This window comes from Plasmodium malariae (assembly GCF_900090045.1).
Source record: "Plasmodium malariae genome assembly, chromosome: 14".
Taxonomy (NCBI): Eukaryota; Apicomplexa; class Aconoidasida; order Haemosporida; family Plasmodiidae; genus Plasmodium; species Plasmodium malariae.
The window spans coordinates 70,595-88,824 of NC_041788.1; the positions used below are offsets into that span (position 1 = coordinate 70,595).

Below are 18,230 nucleotides of genomic sequence, written 5' to 3' on the forward strand. Positions count from 1 at the left end.
TTTTCATTTTGTCTTGAAATACTTAATTTGTTCTTTAGTAAATGTATACGACATTAATTAATTGTATTATTAAATATAAATATTTATTTTATAGTCATACATCTACGAATTTTCATATATATATGTTTATTAATATTAACTCTTTAATTATTATTTACTGTAAATTTAACGTAACTTGCAGTAATAAGTGCTCATAAATATTATTATTACATTAATAAATTATGTTTCTTCTAATTAGATATGTTAATAATGTTGTAATAATAATCATATATATGGCATTTTTAACTTCAATATTTTATTTTAAAATAAATTAAAATAAAATAATGTAAATTATATATATTTCCAGTTAAAGTATTATTTTCCTATTGTTCCATTCAGTAATAATTTTATAATAATCTTTATTATAGAACAAATATGCCTGTTTTGTAGTACTATTAAAACTATAAATTCTATGAATTATGTTCGCATATATGTATATTTGATAATATAGTCCCTGATATGAGGATCATTATATTTTATATCTATATGTATTTCTTCCTACTCAAGCACTACTCTGATATTTATTTATACTAATTAATTTATTATTTTTAAAACATACTGAATCTTTTCATATTCTCAATACATTTACATTCATTACTCTAATGTAATGTTTACAAAAACAAAAATAACAATTATAGCGTAATTTCCTTTTTGTTTTTAGTTCCATATGAATAAATTCATTATATGCATATATGCATAAATAAAGTGTTTGTACATATTTTTTATTACTACTTGTTTACACTTCCTTACATACTTGTTAATATGTGACGAATATCATAAACATATGAATACGCACGTATGCCCTTTTTACTCATATGTACATATATAAGTATATGTAAACTATATTCATAGAATTCCGACAAACTAATAATTATTACAATTTCGTTTTTTACCTTTGCATTTTATGCTATTCCAATTTCTATTATCCAATTCATGTTTTGTAAATGCTTACAACTAGTAAATAATTAAAAACTTGTATAAGAACCTTTAATAAATGTAATCAAATGTAAATTTACAATTCTGATTTAATATAAAATGGAACTATTGTTAAATTAATAATCTACACAACTAATTAATATATTCAACGCCACATTTAATTGCCTTATCATATATATTTTGTTTTCTTTCTTTTCTTAACATCCTTAGGTGGAATACCTTTTTTAGTGACCTTCATACATTAATGATATTTTCCCTTGTAATATGTAATAGTTCTATCATTCGGCTTATATTATCTCATATACAAAAACGTCTACATGGTCACATGTACATTGAAACATAAGGCGGTAATGTGAAAAATAACATGTAAATAATTTACCGACATGCAGAATTTTATACTCACATACATATATATGTGCGTCCACTTACAATTTTTTAATGTAAACAAGCTAAAATATCCACGTAAAGCTAGTACAAAAAAATAAAAAAAACAACAAATACATATATACATACGCGTTATATGCATAAATACACATTTCCGCATGAATACTGCTATCTTATATATCCACATAATCATGTACACGATAGCGTACTCAAACTAATTCATTTATATATATACATAAAATCACTTATCCAGGATACATGCTTTATTAAATATATTTTGTTTCAAATGTTTTAATTATACGTTAGAGTTTTTAAAAAAATATTCTTCTAATGCAGACAATATAAAAACATTTACGTGTATACATATGAAACTTGGTGATAATAAGAAATTGTTTAGAAAAATATCATTAGGGCACATAGGTAAAACCCACCATATAAAATACTTTTTATAGCGTTTATTTTTTCTAATTTTCTATTCATTCTGCGCAGAAGAATATACTTCTATTCATACTATTAATAATATTGTACATAAGTCAAAATATTGTAATAGTCACAAAAATGAATATGCATCTTATGAAATTTAGGAATGTCCATATGTACAAATATATATATGGATAAACCAACTTACAAAATTCATGTACTTGCATCCGTATATTCACATATACACATACGTATATACACATATATACTCATGACATAGATGTAGCATAACATATATAAATTCTTTGAAGAAATTTTTTTTTAATTCTTATATCTACATTTCTCCAAAATTATTATAATTAGACGCTTATTTTCTCGGATTTTTACTTATACATATAAACTAAGGAAAGAAAAGATAAATTATAAAAGTGACGTTAACATATTACTTCCTTCTTTTTATTTCTTTTTTATATAAAACTTTTATAATGGTATCTATATATGTTTTTAGAAAAACATATTTGTAAATGATATTTGAACCTTGGGAAAAAGGGGGGTATGCTTTTATAATTTGTAGGTATTCATATAAGTTTGCATTATTATTTGTCATATTTCATGTTCTCTTAATTTTTTTTATTTTTCTCATTTTCTTTTTCTTTGAAACACTTTGTCATATGCTTGTCAGATATGAATTTCCTTCTTCTCCATTCTCTCTTATTTCAGAGTAACATTCGTTATCGATCAATAAGTAATCCTAATAGAAAAACATGTAACCTTAAAAAAAAATAAAAATTGTTCATAGACATAATAGTGTTTTTTTACAGTACTTATACGATTAATTCTCGAAGCACTCCGTTTTATAATTAATAAAATTTCTACCGGCACATTGCATAATTAATTAAAACTAAAATGAAAAAAAGTACACTATCTCAGAAATAAAATAATTTTTACAATTATAATTATTTATATCAAAAAAAATTATATATCACTTCAATATTATATTAATAACTCATAGAAGATGTTACAAAGGAAACATGCGATTCATACATTAACTTACTTTTAAAAATTCTTCTTAATATTCTATTAAAATTTAATAACTTTTTGTTTTTTAATTTTAATGCTTCATTCATTAACTATAAAGGAAAAGGAAAACAATAAAACCAAGTAAAAGTGAGAAATAAAAAGGTGAGACTAACGAGGGTAGTGAAAATATGTCGTAAATAACATTTTAGAGATACATGTACATGTGTATTTTATATTATTTATCACATGTACAAGCATATATTCGAGAACAATTTAAACAATATTAAGAAAAAACAATATGAATATACATATACATTAAAGAGTAATAGTTATATAAGTAAATTAAAAACTTTACGAGAAGAAGATTCAAAATAAGTTTCTTCTTTTTTTTTGTTTGCAAACCAATTAACTTGAATCTCTATTTTAAATCTCTATGTACTAAAAATATTTTATTAACTTGATATTTAGGGTCTTGAAATAATGAAATTTTCTGTCATACATATAGCTTTACGTATATTATAAAAACATAAGTAAAAGAATATCAGTTCATATAAAAAACTTAGAATAAATACATGGAAAATAAGTTATTTTAATTGTACCAAAAAATGTTATTATCTTAGTTTTTCATATAATTATTCAAATGTTCACATGAAAGTAGGTTTTATATCCTATAATAAATAATCCTTTAATATTGTTCCTCTCTTTTCTACCTTGGGGAAATGTTTTTCCTTTAATTTAATTGTATTTTTCAATTGTTTTTATATAATATTAGAGCTTCTAATTATTAAGGGTAATGCATTATTAGGAAATATACAATAAAACGTTTTGAAAAAAAATTATTTTAAAAAATATAACGTAATTAATTGTTAATAAGTGATAGTAAAAAAAAAAAAAATGTAATAGAAATATGCTTATACTTTTAATATATATGACAACTACAGATGTATATTTAAAAATATAAATCTAATAATATAGCTTGTAACATTATACAATGTATTATAATTTAATATATACTAAATTAATTTTTCTTATATATCTATACTTGTAACATTATGAAATAATGAAACATGCTATTTTTCAATAATTGTGCCTTGTTTCTTTTTATTTCATATAAATTGAACTAAAAAAAAATATTATCTGCATGTAATTATTGTACATAAATATATATATTGTATACAGAAGAAATATTTTAATAATATATAGTAATACCTAATGTATAAAAAAAAATATATATATATATATATACTTTTTTTTTATTAAAAATACTTTTAGCAGTTTTTTCTCTTTCACCATGCAGAATTGTCCATATATATTAATCTCATATTCTCTTTCTCATTAGTATATTTTTGCAAAGACATATATATATGTGCATTATTTCACTAACGAAAAATTACTTTTCAATCGTAAACGAAGGCGATAACTATAACATTCATTACAATAATATTATAATACTCATTTGAATCTATATAAAGGAAAATGTAATGTATTAACTTTAGTTATAAATGAATTAGAAAAACAGATTCATGAGAGATCATATATATCAGAATTAATTAAATCCTCTAGAAAAATACGTATTAATTTTGAAAAAAACTAATTAAAGTTTACATAATGCAAAAAACAACGTTATATACTTAGGAATGTTTAAAAAAAAAACGAGAACATTTTTTTCTTTAATTTTATATAAAAAAATGATTGCTATACATATAAATACACTATTAATTGTCAATATTATATATATTCATATATATGCATGAAAAATAAGAAATATATATAAAAAAGTACATACACATAGTTATAATGTTGTAAAGAAATATATTTTTTTTCCTTAAAAAAAAGGATAACTTAGCGTTTTAAAGACATATATATATATTTAAGATATTACAATTCTAAAAAAGATAATAAAGGTATTTATACATAATTATGTCAATATTGTTAACAATAAATTCTTTCATTTAATATTTTAATTTTAAAAATAAAATAAATACATAATTTATTTATAAATTTTCATATAATATATATTAAATTAAACTTGACAGAATGTAATTAACTTCAAAATTAAGTTTAATAATAAATAATTCTAAATCATCATTCTAATTATGAAGATACAGAATATAATTTGGTACACAGTTATAAATAATCTATATTTAATAAGAATATTTTTTTATTGTATATATATAAATCAATTTTATTCATAAAAACTAAAAGTGCATTAAAATATCTTTTACAATTATTAATTTTTATAATATATTTCATATAAAACATATCTTATAGAATAAATATAATATTTCTAATAAGCAAAGCATATATATTTATATATCAAAACAACAAATAATATTCATTTGCTATTATTAAATACTAAGTAGTAACCATTTAATTCTAATTTAAAGATAATATTACATTTTCTTAATAATCTGAAAATATAAATATTATGAACTAGAACTACACGTAAAATAGAAAGCAGACCTTTTTAGATAAAATATAGATTATCACAATTATTCAACAAAATTATATCAACTGTGCCATCATATAATTATATCAATGCACAAATATAATTTTTTTATAAAAATCCATTTATGTAAGGACATGTAAGCATATTATGAAAAACATAATTAATGAAGCTTAAAAAATACTTTGTAATGCAAATTGAAAAATATTAATACATTCAAATTCATTAAAAAACTAACAACATAATTTATATTTGAATATAAAAAAGTCTACTTATATATAGGCTTGTTTATAAAATTTAAGCAGCAATAATTACGTTTATTAAGCGTAGCACTAATGATATTACAAGTATTATGTCATGATTAAAACTTCTTTATATAAGGAAACATATTCCTTTTTTTTACTTTTTACTTTTTTATGAACTTAATTTTTTGATATTTTTTTACTTTTTTATGGTAGTAAACGATTCCTAATATAAGTGTTACACCTAATATTAAGAAAGCTATTAAATATATTAAACATAATAGATACCTAAAAAAGCCATATACGTAATCGTAGTCATTTATAAAATCTAACGTACGGCTTTCCTTAATCCATTTTTTTAATTTTATTGTTTTCTCAGACTTGAATAAAAAACCTAAAGTAGAATTTTTCAATAAGCTATTTAAAGAACCGTACCACGAACCTCCAAGGTACAAACGCAATGTATCAAACAACCCCTTTATAATAAAACGAAAGCAAGAAATATTTATTATCATCGATAATGATAACAATAATAACAATAATAAAGGTACAGAAAATCGTAATGCTAATTTTTTACGTATTATTTTTTTGTAAGTTTTGTAACTAATTGTCCTGTTATTTTTAAGAAAATCTTCAAAATCAAGTTCTTTGAATATGTTTTTTTCCATATGGGATAATTTTATTGTCTCAAATATATTAGACTTATTTTTCTTACACAGTTTATGGTCTCCAGTATTATTTAGTGAACGTACATCTTGTTGTTTCATTTTTCGTCTGTTCCTTTCTTCGTTTATATATATATCCTTTTCTTTATTCATTATTTTATTATGTATCTCTTTTTTTAAATGTAAAATATTTGAATATTTATCCTGTTTACATTTTGCTAGTAATCTATAGGTTTTTATATGTAATTTACATCTAGTGATTTTTTTCTTATATAGGAATTTGTCAAACAAACTCTGAAAAACAAAGAAAATAATTATTATTTATATAAAAAAATATTCTCATACTGAATAACAGCGTTAATAAATATTAAACACTAAATATATAAATAATATGTGTTTCTTTATGTTATAATACCATATAACTGAAAAAATGACATATCGCACTAAAAAAGATAAAAATAGAAACTTTAATAAAAATAGGTAACTTAATTTCTTGTTCCATGATATATATATTTTCATAACACAACGTATTAAGTGAAATAAATAATTATCAATCATATAATCACCTAATAATATAGGATAGCTGTTATAATGAAAAGTAATTTTATTAATGCTTTGTAAGAACTTAATGAAATATATTTGAGTTTAATTTTTTTGATAATGAAGAAAAGCAAAAATAACTTTAAAAATAATATAAAACAATTTTTTTTAATTTTATTTTTAAAAAATTATTCTTCTTTAAAAAATAATAATTTTCACTGTTCTTAAATATTAAAAACATGTAATTTAATAAATAGCGAAGTAGGGTAATTAAATAAAACGTTATTATTATTTTTCTAAAACAAATTAATAAGAAAATATAAGATTTATTAATATATATAACATCTGAGTTTATGTATAATATAGAATATATAGAATACATATACTATAGAATGTATATATTATAAATTATATATTATTCTATATTTTTAAATAATAATATCTAATTTAGAAAATTTCTTTTTTACTAAGAATTTTAATTTATTTACATATTTTGGAAAATTACTATAATATTTAATAATCATAAAAATTATTGTGATATTTTAATAATAGTATTAATAAATAAAGAAAATTTTTTTTTACAACATTTTGTGTTAGTTTATTTATAGTGTTGACATTAATATCCAAGTAAACAAACAATATTTTTGTGTGGTCTATAAGATGTTTAACTTATCGAATTTATAGTGTACTACGAAAACTATAAAACAACATATTTTTTAAAGGTTAAAAATAATTATAATTTTTTAAGTTACATAAAAATATATGAAAATTATAATTTTTATTTAATTTTTTCCCCCATTACTAATATAGATGAAATATTTTTATGTTCACCTACATATTTTATTTATTTTTTTTAACTATATATTTATATTTAAAAAAATTATAGTAGAAAAAAAGAGAATGACAAAAAATATATTCTTAAATTTTCATTTTATATGTTTTGAAGTCAGAATAGAGTTTTTAGTGTTATGTATTAGTCTAATTCCATCAATAATAAAATTATATAATGTTTTGTGTTAATACATTATTCCTATCATAGATATTAGAGATAAATTTCATAAAATAACTTAATTAAAATTTATTAGAACATAATAGATTTACTCATTCTCTTATTCATTATAACAACATATTTTTGCACTATAAGAAAAATATAATATTCAATATTCCTATTGAATAAGAAAATGCACTTATACATTTTGATGTATTCCTAGAAACAACTTAAACCCCAAGCCCCAAAGATAGACCTGTATTTACAAATTCTATATGAAGAAAGAATTTTGTTTTTTTTACTATAATTTTATATAAAAAATTATATTTATAAATATGAATGAATTAGTAATATTCGATATATATTACATGTGTTTTTATATGTATTCATAATAATATCAAAATTTTAGTAAATATCTTTATATATAACTACAAAAACAGAATACACATATTTAAATAAATACCTATATATAATAAAAAGCTCGTATAAAACATATATTTACTTTAATAAATTTTAAGGATAATTTAAACCTTTTCAATATTAAAATAATTTATTAGAAATTCACCTTTATCAGATGGTAAAAAAAAGGATTTGTACTTAATAATATAAATATATGATTAAATTTAACTAACTAATTTAATCTCCGTGTGACATAAAAAATTAAATATAAAATATATTTATTTATTATGTTTCAATTTAGAATATATTTATTTAATGTTTGCAAAATTTAATTAATGCTATAATAAAGCATAATAAAAAATGATAAATATTTTTGATTCTTCAATTAAATACATTGGTTTAGGATAACATATTTAGTACAATATTATAAATAATCCCTATTTAATATGGATATTTTTTTCATTATATATATAATTTCGCATTTATGCAATGCATAAAGAAATAAAATTTATTAAGGATATTTTACTAGTAAGTACTTTTTATTAAATATTTTACATAAATTATATCATATAGAGTATTAAGTTCTTGCATAAATTAAATATATATATAATACGCACATATCAATATAATTATATATCTTCAATACCTTTCATAAAATACAAAACAAGTCACATTTAGTGTTAACCTGAATATAATAAAATATTTACTTAACGCTAACAAGTAACAATTTTAGTCTAGAAAAAGATATAAAATATAAAAAAGCACTTAATTATTATAATACAAATTATCACAATATTCAAAAAGGATATATGTATTGCGACAGTATACATTTAATATAAAGAACAATAAATTAATTTTCATAAAAATGCATATAAATACATAAATATATATATTTTATCAAATGAATTTAATATAGATTAATTAATACATTAAAATATATAATGTAAGACATTAGAATATTATGATTCTTCGAAAAATTAAAAAGTTAATTTTTTACTGCGGTCATAAAAAATCCCGTATATTCAACACATGTATTTGTAGAGTTAGGATAATCATAGTCATATTTATTAATAACATAAAATTAAAAATATCAAAAATATCATATTATATTAATAACGTTATTACAGAAAAATACATACTTATAATTATTAATGCTACTCAGATATATACTTAATTTTCTTATATTTTTCATTATTTCGTAAGATCTTAGGGATAATTAATATAATTAAAACAGCTAATATAATGGTAATTATGAAAAATGTTGCTAGAAAAAAATATTCTACTCCTGGTATTGCTTGTGTTGCTTCTCCTGTTCCTGTACCTGTTCCTAGACCTAATGTTTTATATATAAATTTCCAACAATCTTTAAATGGTGTAAAATGTGGACTTTCACTTAACTCATATACACGTACTATTGGTAATCCTATTCCCAATAAGAAAAAAAAAAAGATTATAGTAATTCCACATCCGTAACTTCTAAATTTTATTTTTTTTAAAGCTATATTTTGAATTCTCCTTTTTTTTTCAAGAAAAGTATCATAATCCTTTTTTTTAACCCATTTTTTTTCAAAATGAAAATACTTTCCATCAAACATTCCATTATTATAATCTAAAACTTCTGTATAGTATTGCGCCTTATCTAGTATGCTTCTATTAGCTTGTTTTTTTATTTCTTTCGACCCTTTTTCATTATTAGATAAATTTCTTTTTTTCCATTCCCCATAATTTGACATATCGTCCTTTAACTCTATATTATTTGAACTCATATACTGTTTATGTTTTCCTAGTAATCGATTATTTATTGTGCCGAATTTATGATCAAAGTCGAATTTCTCATTCACAGATCTGTTAAAAATCCTCTAAAAAGAAAAGAAATTTAAATATGTACTATTTATTAGAATGTAAAACCTAACGTAAAAAAAAAATATTTATTAATAAATATAAAATACTTAGAATAAATATAATACAAATATCCTTAAATAATATTATCATACTACATAACGGTTAAAATGACATATCCACGTTAATAGGAAAAACGCAGTAATTTTAATAAATAATATTAGATTAATTTTTTGTTCCATAATATTCGCCATTAATATTTTATTTTATATATTAAAGAAAATAATAATAATATTATTATATACTTGCAAATACAAGGTATGCTATATATATTTTAAAATCCTTTGTTTTTACCTATATGTGAATACTTAATAAAATATATATAACTATAATATATATTACATTTAAAAAAAGAAATATTCCAAAAATTATACTATTAAAATTTTATGTTAAAGCTACTATAAAAAAAATAAACGTTCATTTTAATAAAATAAATTGAATACATTCATAAATAATCAGAACATGTTATTTAAATATTTAACGTAATGCATTGAATAAAATATATTTTTTTTAATTCTTTTCATAACAAAGTAAAAAGAAAAATATATGTTCCATGAATATTTAGAAATATTGAGCTTATATAGAATATGTAGTAGGTATAAAATATATATATTATACATTTATCTACATAATACAGAATAATTACAAATATTTCGGATTTTATTCTATTAATAAATCCTATTTTATTAAGATTCTATTTTAGAATTACATGTAAATATTATTAAACATATTAATAATATAACTAAAATAACTGTTATATTATATGAAAAAAACAAAATTATATGTTATGTGAATTATAACACATTATTTATTTACTGATTAATCATATACTGTATTTTATATACTATAAGATATATAAAAAATAAAATTTATTATATACTATCTAATCAATGAAGAAAACTATTTTTTAAAGAAAAATTTTGATTGATATTTTATTTTTGTATGATAATTTTTGAAATTTATTATTTTAAATTAAGTTTAACTTATAATATTTTTTATAAACAAAATAATTTAAAATTTTCAATATAATGTGTTTTTTTTTTTTTTAAATAAATATATATATTTAAAAGTAATATAATAAAAAAATAAAAATTATAAAGAAACATAATGAAATTTTTTTTAGAAGTGAACTTTTTTATTAATCTTTATGTAAATATTATCCCAAATTTTCTAGAACTACGCGTGTTTTTTCGAAAAATGTAAATACATAGGTTCTTTCATACGTTATGCAATATATTTTTAAATGCCCATGTCGTATGGTAACTAACAAAATATTGGTTTTAATTTTAGGAATAAACTTTAATTTACATAATGGCATTTTTTAAAAAACTTAACTTATATAACATAAATGTTCATATATAAATTTAATGAAAAATAATATATATTATCCTCATATAATTGAAACTTTTAGTCAAAAAACAGTATAATATTAAGATTAAAATATATTGCAGCTTATAGTTTTCATAAATGTATAATATTTTTATTAATTAGCATATAATATAACTTGTTTTTTGTTTACATAAGTTTATATTATTAAAAAAATATTAAAAACATCCAATAAAATTCTTTGTTATTAATGTAGAATCCTTATCCTTTAGAACATATTTTGGTATCTACAATTTCTGCTGTAAACAAAAGTAAAGAATAAAAATGTAAAGTACCACAAATATATCAATTATTATCTACATATAATGATGTTATGAAAAAAGTTTATTTACCTTAAAATTTATTTTCAAATTGTTTAATTAAACATTATTATATCTATATTATTTTTTTTTTTTTTAAAATACATATTATTTAAGACAGAACAAAACGAATAAGTATTCTATAAAGCCTGCTAATAATAGATTAATATTCATACAAAAAAACTTTTGTCTTTATACAATTAAAAACAAAAAAATATAATAAATTTTAATTAACAAATTTATTTATTTACAGATATCTAAGTAATTCTTATCAAATAGTTTTTTATCTAATCATTATGCAAGTTATATAATGATACATGTATTTTAAGCCATTCATTTATTTATAAACTTTCATTAATTCCAAAATTTTTAATGTACTACTAAGAATTAATTTATAAAACAAAAATATTATTAGTTTGTATTTTTAATTTCATTCTAAAGTATACATAAAATCGAAAAATACATTAAAAATATTTTTATATGAAATAATCTTTGAAACATATACCTCTCATAATAATTTCCACAGAATATTTCTTAATATTTCTATAAAATATACATACTGACAAAAAATAAATCATATAGTTTTAGTTTTAGTAAATAAGAAACAACAATATATATTTAAATTAAAACGATAATATAATAAATTTCTTTAAGAAATTCTTCATATAATCAAATATAACCATAAAAAAAACCCAAAAAATATAAAATTCTTAAAAATCTATATTACCTTAATAATTGAGAGAATTTGTATTAATTCCAAACTTGTATATCAAATAAAGGGCGATCATATACTATATGATAAAGTTTTACATTAAAACTTTATGCATATAATTTTCTCACATATAGTTATTACTTTTGCCAGAAATATTTAGCTATACGTATTTAATATTACAATGAAACAAAAAAAAAAAAATATATATATATATATATATATATATAGGTATAACAAGTTAGAATAATAAATTAACTAATAAAAATACAGTATAATAGTAAATGAAAAATAGAACCATACGAACCATAATAAATATTTAATAAATACTTTTTACTTTTGTGTGTCAGTACATATATATATTATCTATGAATTATAATAAAATTTATGTACATACAAGACACAGTTGTTTTTTCGAAGATAATATAATTAAGCATAAAGAATACCTTTACTAGTTATATGAAAAAGCTCTTTTCTATAATCGGTGAATTTACTACTAGACTTTATATTCATTTCCTTGAATATAAAATACCTTATTTGAATAATATTATTAGAATATAAATAAACGTAGAAATACTTATATAGGCTATGATAATTCAACTTTATGTCCATTATTACTAATAAATACCAATGATATATTTTCAATTATAAGCCAATTATTATTAAAAGTTGAAATAATATATACAAAATAAATTATTTAAATAAATAATAGAAATACCACTAAAAAAGGTATTACAGATAGTGCAAATATCAAAGCTGTACTTTTATATTCTGAGCGTACTAAACGTTTTTTCTGTGAAGAATTCTTACATGTCCTATATTTATATATATGACTCAATGTCCTATATAGCATTTTCTAAAAAAAAAAATCTATCTCTTCACACGGTTTACATATAATTGATGTGAATTTCGTCACTAAAATTTTGAATGAAGCTTTTGTATTATTTATATTCATAGATTCATACTTTCCATTAAATTTTTAAATATATTTATCGTCTTCACTTTTTGAAAAATAATACTATTTACAAAATAATGTAACTTTTAATACTACATTTTTTGTCTACTTCTCACCCTCTGAAAACAAAATATTCGTTTATGAAAATAATGTTCTGCTGGAAATTGTCACATTATCTAAAGATTTATTAAAGCCTATTACAATCAAAATTAAGTATAACAATCATTCACGAAATTATATACTTACTCATTAAGGTACTATTAATAATAATATAATATGAGGTAGATAATAATATTAGGCAAATTTTCTAGGATGATATTATTACAACTCATATTAATTAGAAGGTTACAAATTATATAGAAGAAATATAGGAGTTTTCACTAAAATGAAAAATTTCACTTTCCTATTCACATAAAAATCATTCGTTCTTATAATATCCTTGAGCGTGTAAACAATTTAACATATTTTAACAAGTTACTAATAAAATGATATTGTCATTTGATTTATGAATATTTTTTTTTTGTTTTTAAAAAGACATTAAAAATAAGTAAAATACAAATATAAAGCTTAAAAAAGAAAATATAATTTTAAAAATGTTCTAATGAATATTTGCAATAATGTTATTTATTAGTAAAGTAACACTTTTTACAGTGAATGTTTGAACAGTAAATATTATAAAAAAATGTTTGAAATATATATATATATTTCCCCATAGAACTATTAAAAAATTTTGTTATTTATAACATTTAGAAATATAATAAAATTGATCTTTTAATGTTTAATGATTTAATTTTGTAGTTAATATAAAAAATATATATATACATTGAATACACATATTGACATATATATTACAAATATAACTATTAATTTTTTTCTCATTAACCTCAAAAAAAAAAATAGCTCTGTACGCTTACTATAATTGTTAAACATTATTAATTAAAAAAATTAAACTTATATGAAACTTAATACTAATTATAGAATGTGAAAAAAAAATAAATATAAGTTAAAATTTTTCTTTGTTTCAAAAAATACAAGCTACACGTTAAATATATTTCGAATATTTAGAACATTTATGCAATGTTATATTAAATTTTGTATTCTTTGAGTGAAAACACCTATAAAATTTGTATATTTTAAAAAGGGAAATCCAAATGTGCGGTTACATAATTTTATATCTAATAAAAATATTCGTGGAAATTTAAATCAATTATTCATATTCATCCAAATAAAAGTACCATATATAAATAATTTACATTTATTCTCGTAATATTTAACTTGTTTCTAAGTAAATATATATATCATAAATAATTAGTATTATTAAATGCATATATATATATATATATATATATATATATATTATATAAAAACAGACACATTAAAAAAACATTATACAATAAATGTTGGACGAAATATATCCTAGTTTTATTAAAATTTAAGAATATATATTAATTTTCATATTTCATATCAAAATATTTAAGTATATATTAGTGATTTCATATATACTACATATTTCAATAATATTATTCCAGTACTTAGTATCATTAAGAATACAATAAATTTTTTTAAACTATGAAATAAATACTCTTTTGCAGAAAATAATTATGCTTAATAATGGTGCTAACTATTTTTTTTGATGATAAATTACATTTTAGAGTATCTAGAAATGTTAGATTAATATTACATTACATATACTAGAAAAAGTTAAAACGTTATAGAGTAATTTTTTTGTAATAGAGAATTAAGCCTAATAATTTCAAATGTGAGGAGACAATTAATATATTTAAATTACGTAAATGTATTTCATTATAAATATTTTAATTAAGTTTCTATCTTTTCTATTTCCATCTGTATAGCACAATATATACAATACTCATTTTTCAAAATATATATTCTGTATTCTTTGATGGATTTTGATGTAGGACTTATCTTTTTGGTAATAAGTTTATTCTCATTTATATCTATTAATCTGTGTTTTAATTATTATTATCTTGTTTGGAGTTATTTCTCATATCTTTTAATATAATTAGTCTTGATATTTTCTGGAAATTTGTATTTTCTCTAATATTTTTTAAGTGATGTTTATATATTTTTTTTCTTTCCTTTACATTATCTTCTTATTCATCATTTGATAACGTCTTTTTTTTCAAAATTATATTTTTTCTTAAAAATTTATTATGCGTTGTACTAATAATATAATATATTTGTAATGCAAACAAGTATCTTTTTTTTTCCTGTGATTTATAGTTTTATTAAACAGGAACTAAAAATAAGGCTTAATAACATATTTTACTATTTTGAAAAGAGATTTACCACTTAAGAAGAAAATTGTGTTTACAAAAATGAAATAAAAGACAACAAAAAATATTAAAAAAAAATAATTTTATTAAAATTAAAAATATATATATTTGAAAATTCTTCTTTTCGATACTTTTTATTTTTTTTCTTGAAACAAACAATGATTTATAGAAATACAAGTATATAACTATATTTACTGCTACTCTATATAACTATTATATAACGCTATGATTATACTGTAGATAAAATAACTAATGTATCAAAATAATATACCAAATCAAAATTTTTTGCTTATTTCTAATTTAAAATTTACATGGGTTGCTCAAATTTTTATATAGAATATATAACTTCTAAATTAAATTTAATTTTTTAAGAGACATGTGTTTTTTATTTTATACATTTTAAATATCATATGACCAGAATTACTGTTTCCATTTTAGATGCTCACTTTTGAAATAGATAATATTTTATACCAATTTGATATTTACATTTTTATTTTATTTTATTATGCTTTTTGTACTGATGAATAAAAAATACATATATATTCATAAAAATCTGTACTTTTAATTTTTGAATACAGAATTTATTATTATATAATTAACAAGTCTATACAACTTATAAAATGAAGTAAAATACAAATAGAAGAATTAAAAGATTTTACCTAAACCTTATTATCTTTTTTTCCTTTTATTTAGTTCTATTTTTTTATAAGTATTTACTTGATAAATTTTTTCTTTAAAAATAAATAAAAGTTTATTTGTTATAAATAATAACAAATATTTGGTTTTTATTCTTTTTATTGTTTTATATGTATGTGTATATAAAATTACGTACATAAAATAAAAGGGGAAAATCCATTTTTATTTTATTTTTTTTTTTTTTCATTTATATGTTTGCAGCATCATAATAAAAATAACGAATAATACACACTCAATATTTTTATTCCTTTTTATATTTAACTCTTTTTGTCTCTATGTTTGTAAAAATGGTTTTTTAAATATAAAACTTGCGCAAATTATGAATATAATTTTTTATTATCTTTAATAAAAATAAATATACATCGAAAATAAAAATAATAACATATAAATATATAAAATATTTCATATAAATTCATGGTAGATTTTCGTTATTCTAAATATCTTTTTTTTTTTTTTTTTCTAATTTTTATCTTATAAAATAAAAAAAGATTTTTTGAAATCTTCGTTGAAACATGTTTAAAATAAATTTCATTTTTATAAATTTTGTTTTCTAATGACATAAAAATTGATAAAATAAACATAAAATTTTTAATAAATAACAATAATCTTATTAAATAAAAAAAAAAAAAAAAAAAAAAGGGATATAATATATTATTCTTTTCTAGGCATTTTGAAATAAATGTTATAGCATGTTATAACATATGATATATGATAAATAAACGTAAAATAGCAGCACATATACAAAAATGAAAAATATTACGATATTACTTTTCACAATTATTTTATTATAAATGAAAAGTAAAACACGTATTGTGAATACATTTTCTAATGAAAAATATGATACATAAATTATAATAATAAATTTTATTTGATATATGAATCTATATTATTATCATTCTGCAGATACAAAATGATTTCATTAATAAATTTTATTAAACACTTTAGAAAATTATTAAATACATTTTTCTATTATCGTTAACTTATGATAATAATCAATTTATAGTATGATAATATCTAATTTTTGTATATATTTATATATACAATACAAAATTATATATTATACATAGTCAAATGTAAAATGAACATAAAATGTTAATAATTATATGTAATGGAGGGGAGAGAATTAAGGGATTATTTTATATTTATTCAATGTAATTTATTCAGAGAACAATAAATTTATAATTAAAACTAATTTTTTAAAAAGTTATATTTTTAATTTAACAAAAAAATACTTATTCTCAGATATAATATTTACATTTTATTTAAATTCCTCCTTCATTTACTAATATTCTAATTTCAGCAATTATCATGATGTTTTTCTTCTTAACGAACATATATATTATTATAAAATATAGTAAACATTAATCCAAATAATTTTAATGGTGTTATTTTAACATTAGAAACAGAGAATAATTAATAGGAGCGAAAAAGCTATACTCTCGAAAGAAATAGTATCTATATATTTATAATATAATAAAAAATCAAAGTAGATTCCTAAATAGATATTTCAATATAATGTACAATTTATATAAATATATATTAAAATTAACTTAATTTTCTGCAAAATATATATACACAACTACATAATCCCAATATGAATAATAAATAATTGGAAAGCTATTTTTCTGAATAAATTTTTTTTAATTACAATAAATTAATATATTTTTCCAAATTATTATATTAATAATTAAAGTCTTTTATTTTATATTATATAGAATGTACTTTATTCCTATAATATTAAGTAAAAATTAATTAAGACATTTTTCTAAGGAATTTCTTTTTAAATTTTATGCATGACAAAAGGAATATACTACATATAAATGTACTATGGAGCATTTCTTTTATTTGTATATGTATTAACATGATATCAATATAATTTATTTTATTTAATTCATATATTCTTTTATACA

General features: G+C 18.7%; 2 protein-coding genes and 1 pseudogene across 2 annotated transcripts, besides 1 other annotated feature; all 3 read right to left on the reverse strand.

Moving 5' to 3' along the window:
* Window positions 1–5,651: 5,651 nt before the first annotated feature.
* On the reverse strand, window positions 5,652–6,654 carry PmUG01_14011100 (fam-l protein; the record flags this gene model as incomplete). Its single annotated transcript, XM_029007659.1, has 2 exons — window positions 5,652–6,446; window positions 6,568–6,654. 2 exons carry the CDS (start codon window positions 6,652–6,654, stop codon window positions 5,652–5,654), a joined length of 882 nt encoding a protein of 293 aa, XP_028864026.1.
* A 2,579-nt stretch (window positions 6,655–9,233) lies between these two features.
* Window positions 9,234–10,172, reverse strand: PmUG01_14011200 (fam-m protein; the record flags this gene model as incomplete). The annotated part of the gene is made up of 2 exons (XM_029007660.1): window positions 9,234–9,938; window positions 10,077–10,172. The coding sequence occupies 2 exons, from the start codon at window positions 10,170–10,172 to the stop codon at window positions 9,234–9,236; spliced, it is 801 nt and encodes a 266-aa protein (XP_028864027.1).
* Window positions 10,173–12,801: 2,629 nt separating this feature from the next.
* PmUG01_14011300 lies at window positions 12,802–13,549 on the reverse strand (annotated as a pseudogene).
* Window positions 12,802–13,549: a sequence feature (Plasmodium exported protein, unknown function, pseudogene).
* Window positions 13,550–18,230: the final 4,681 nt, after the last annotated feature.